The sequence below is a fragment of the Diplotaxodon limnothrissa genome, linkage group LG8 (genome assembly GCF_057381915.1).
Source record: "Diplotaxodon limnothrissa isolate DT_005_m linkage group LG8, D_limnothrissa_male_GT1.1, whole genome shotgun sequence".
Lineage (NCBI taxonomy): Eukaryota > Metazoa > Chordata > Actinopteri > Cichliformes > Cichlidae > Diplotaxodon > Diplotaxodon limnothrissa.
In genome coordinates, this window is record NC_140603.1 from 17,388,614 (window position 1) to 17,392,494 (window position 3,881).

Sequence of the window (3,881 nt, forward strand, 5' to 3'; positions counted from 1 at the left end):
AACATGGATGTCCAGGTTTCTGGTTCATGTCCAATAAATAATTCATAAGCAATTTTTCAGGAAATAAAAAAAAAAAAAAACAACAAAGGAAAAACAATGAATACTTTTTTAAATTCCATGTGATATAATCAAGAACAGTTTATGCACAGAAAACAATTCCTGTAAAAAATGGTGAAAAGCCAGATCGCTCATTAAGTTTCGTTGTGTGCAGTAACTGGAATACAATTCCAAAAAAACACAAAACAAAAAACAAGTCATTGCCATTGTATGGTCAACTCTGTGTGAGTTTTTACTAACTGAAGTCGCTTTCACTGTCGTACTGGTAGGAAGGGTTATCGTAGCCTTGGCTCTGAGCGTGTGGTTTGATCTGGGGTCGTTTTACAGCGTAGAGGTTGTTCTGACGTTGAGCCTGGGAGTTTGTGTTATTTTGGTCACTATATAACTCCTGCAGAGGGAAAACAATACAATTACTTTCACAGTGAAATGAACAACAAACGACATAAAAACGAAAAGCTTCATAAAATCAGGGAGAAATGCAAATCGAAGCCTACATCTCTATGGACACACAGAGACATACTGTCACAATCCTGGGTCTTTTGACCCAGCGTTTTGAGTTTTAGTTTATGGTTTATGTTTAAGCCCTTCAGGTTTTCTAGTTCATTTTTTATCATGCCTAGGTTGTTATAGTTTGTTATTAGATTCCCCTTGTGTCTTCCACCCCTGTTAAGTCTCCCTTGCCCTTCATGTGTTTCATGTCTGTGTCTTACGTTGTCAAGTTCAGGTTGTGATGTCTGCGACTTATGTTTCTTGTTTTATTTTGAAGAGATCTTGTGTTCCTGTGTTCATCGCGTTTAGTTTTACTCTTTCCCTGCAAGTTCATTATGTTCATGTGGGTTGTGCTGTTTTGATCTTTATAGTTATTATTTCCCTTAGGCTTAGTTCTTGTAATATGGCTTCACTGTGTTCCATGTTGTGTCTACTGTGCCTTTCTGTACCATGTTTCAGGTTCCTATGTTCTGTCTCCCCAGTTGCTGTTAAGTTTATATGTTTAGAGTTCAGTCAGTGTGTTTCCTGTTTTATTTTGAAGGTCCGTGTCTCATGTCAGTGAGAAACATGACGCATACTCACTGAGCTGTTGTCCACAAAGACAGGGCTTTGTCGACTGTTTGAAGTTATCTCCAGGTTGGTTATGCTGTTGGTGGTGGTGGAGTTGGTGGCTCGTGGGAGTTTGGGCGCACCATTGGAAAAAATTGGCAGGCTAGTGAACCCTTTAAATGTGAATGAATCCTGGTTAATGTGTGGGTTTTCTATATCTCCATCTTTGCCGGTTTTGGAGATTTTCTTTGAGGATCTGATAACAAAATGGTAAAAAAGCATTACAGTTTACTATTACAGTGTTCATCAGGCATTTGCAAACTTTTACATTTAAAATTTGTAATAAAGATGTGGATAAATTAATGTTTAAAGTGAGTGGATGGGTTGGTGGGAAACTTACATGGTAGGGATTATTGGTAGAAGGATGAGGGATATGAGCAGCAGTCCCCCAAGAACAGAGCCCACAATTACCAGAATGAGCTGCCAGTCTAATAAAACACAACAAAGATTTAAGTCCTTAACTAATTTAAGTCCTTAACTGAATTCCCCATTGGTAGAAAATCTATTTTAGTATTTGTTGTCAATACTCATTAGGGGTTTTTTTTCTCAAAAATTATGTTTCAGCTTTCACTTTTAAAAACATACAGTATACTCACTTTCACTGCATTCCAAACCAGAATAACCAAACGAACATCTACAAGACAAAAAAAAATGTTTATTTTAGGATTTCATTTACCCAAACTTACATCAATGCTGAACATACAGGAGGAGGAGCACTTACTTCACACATGTATTATCTTCAAATCTAGACCCACTAGGACAAGCTGTGAAAATGATGAGACAGTTAAAGGAGTAGATAAATAACTATTTAAAGAGTCAAAGGAGCTTGCAAAGAAAAGCGTCTGGACTTCTTTAAGTTACTTGAAGACGTTTCACCTCTCATCCGAGAAGCTTCATCAGTTCTAAGGTCAAATGAACTGAAGAAGCTTCACAGATGAGAGGTGAAACGTCTTCAAGTAACTTAAAGAAGTCCAGACGCTTTTCTTTGCAAGCTCCTTTGACTACGATGACCTGGATGACTGAGAACCTTCACAGACAACTATTCAAAGAAAGACACACACACGGAGAGATGTTTGCTTGTTCACCAAGATATCTTACCAGTGCACATTCTGTCACTGAAGTCTGTTTGAAAATGTTTTTCCAAACAGGTACAGCTGTAAGCTCCATCCTGTGATGTGCAGTTTGAAGTTTTTACATCACAAGGGTTTTCAGCACACAGGTCTGTTGCTTTAAATAAAGGAGAGAGTGGGAAAAAGCTTTAGCTCATACAGCTTAAAGACTGAATACAAAATGTCCTCAGCAGTTACATAAGTCAGTAACTAACATGTCATGATGTGAACTGTGGATTGGAATGTACAGTCTGCAGTTTAGTTATACCATTATCATTAGGACTTCATAAAAGTTTATCTAAATTATAGTTTCAATTCAAAGTTCAGAATAGAAGCAACCATGAGCAAGAATGTTGCATAGATCAAAAACTATTTATAAAGGGCTTTGTTTTTTGTTTTTTTTAACAACTAAATCATCTTGGACATATGGTGGAAACGGTTTGATTCAGACCGAAACATAAATATAGTATAAAGTATTCTGAAACACATCTTGTCAATTATATTCTTTCTGAAAACAAATCTTTATCTTGTGTGAGTCTTGTTTTAGAAACATATCAACATAGAAGTTACTGGAAAAACACAGTGTGCTAGAATACATGTAATAAACTTACTCTCAAATGTTGCCCCACTCAGCACACAGTCATCACAAGGATTGTTTTCTAACTCCCTTATAACGTCATCTTCTTTGATTTCAGAACTGGCTTTGAAGATGATCTGTAGTACTGCAATGATCTCTGAGCGTGCCCTCAACATACGACTGGTGCTTGGCCTGTTTAGACAGAAATCACATTTAGTGATGATTGCATCCTTTATTTTTTCAGGATAACACCATGTTAGTGTACAGTGATTCGAAATAGGCTGAAAAATTGTAAGGTAAAAGCTGTTGTCAGTCTGAGACTTACAAGAGTTTCAGCACTATAGAGCCAGAGTAACCGTCCTTCCCTTTATAAACTTGATCCAGCTGTGTTTTCAAAAGAAAATATGTTTTGGTCAAGATGAATAAGATATAATTATTTTTTAACTTAAGCTTAAATTTAGCTTGTAAAAATGTCAAAAAATGTCCATAAAGACACATTTATTGATAGAGAGTACTAACTGATTACTTACCGCAGCAACAATTTCATCTGCAGTTTCTTTAAATTCCTTTGATGTGGTATCTTTCATTTTTTCATTAAATGGTTTTCTCAGGGAAAGTTTTCCAGGGAAAACTTTGGCTGAAAGCAATAAAGCATCATCAGAAGAAACTCAAAATCTAATAAAATGATACTTTATCCTGTCATTAACTTGCTGACAGGAGGAAGATTTATCCCAGTGTCATACAGTATCTCTGTTAAATATGACGCTACAACTAGCAGATACTTAGCATTATGACAGGAACTGATAGCTAACATAAAATCTTCTCTGCTTGCCTGGCAAATACAAGGCAACAAGAATATAGTTCATGATGTCACTGCTCCTGCCCGAAATTAATCCCAGAGAAATAAAAAATGAAACAAAACATAATCTGCCTTTCCTACTTTTTTTTTTTTTTTTTGCATGGAATAAGTAGACCAAATCGAAAATATTAATTAGTAAACTAGCTGTTTGTCAGATTTTATAATTTTGTCACTAAGCTAG

General features: G+C 36.0%; 1 protein-coding gene across 1 annotated transcript; it reads right to left on the reverse strand.

Moving 5' to 3' along the window:
• Nucleotides 1–292: 292 nt before the first annotated feature.
• On the reverse strand, nt 293–3,428 carry LOC146626686 (mucin-13-like). The gene is made up of 9 exons (XM_085361413.1): nt 3,372–3,428; nt 3,167–3,225; nt 2,876–3,033; nt 2,254–2,382; nt 1,877–1,919; nt 1,752–1,789; nt 1,496–1,583; nt 1,129–1,351; nt 293–445 (listed from the first exon to the last, which is right to left on the reverse strand). Exons 1-9 carry the CDS (start codon nt 3,426–3,428, stop codon nt 293–295), a joined length of 948 nt encoding a protein of 315 aa, XP_085217539.1.
• Nucleotides 3,429–3,881: the final 453 nt, after the last annotated feature.

Bases quoted from the DNA above. Each gene is read 5' to 3' on its own strand.
- LOC146626686 (XM_085361413.1), bottom strand. From the start codon at position 3,428: ATGAAAGATACCACATCAAAGGAATTTAAAGAAACTGCAGATGAAATT. The intron at 3,226-3,371 runs GTAAGTAATCAG...TTGAAAACACAG, and splicing joins CAGATGAAATTGTTGCTGCG to CTGGATCAAGTTTATAAAGG. The intron at 1,920-2,253 runs GTAAGATATCTT...TCATTTTCACAG, and splicing joins CAGTGACAGAATGTGCACTG to CTTGTCCTAGTGGGTCTAGA.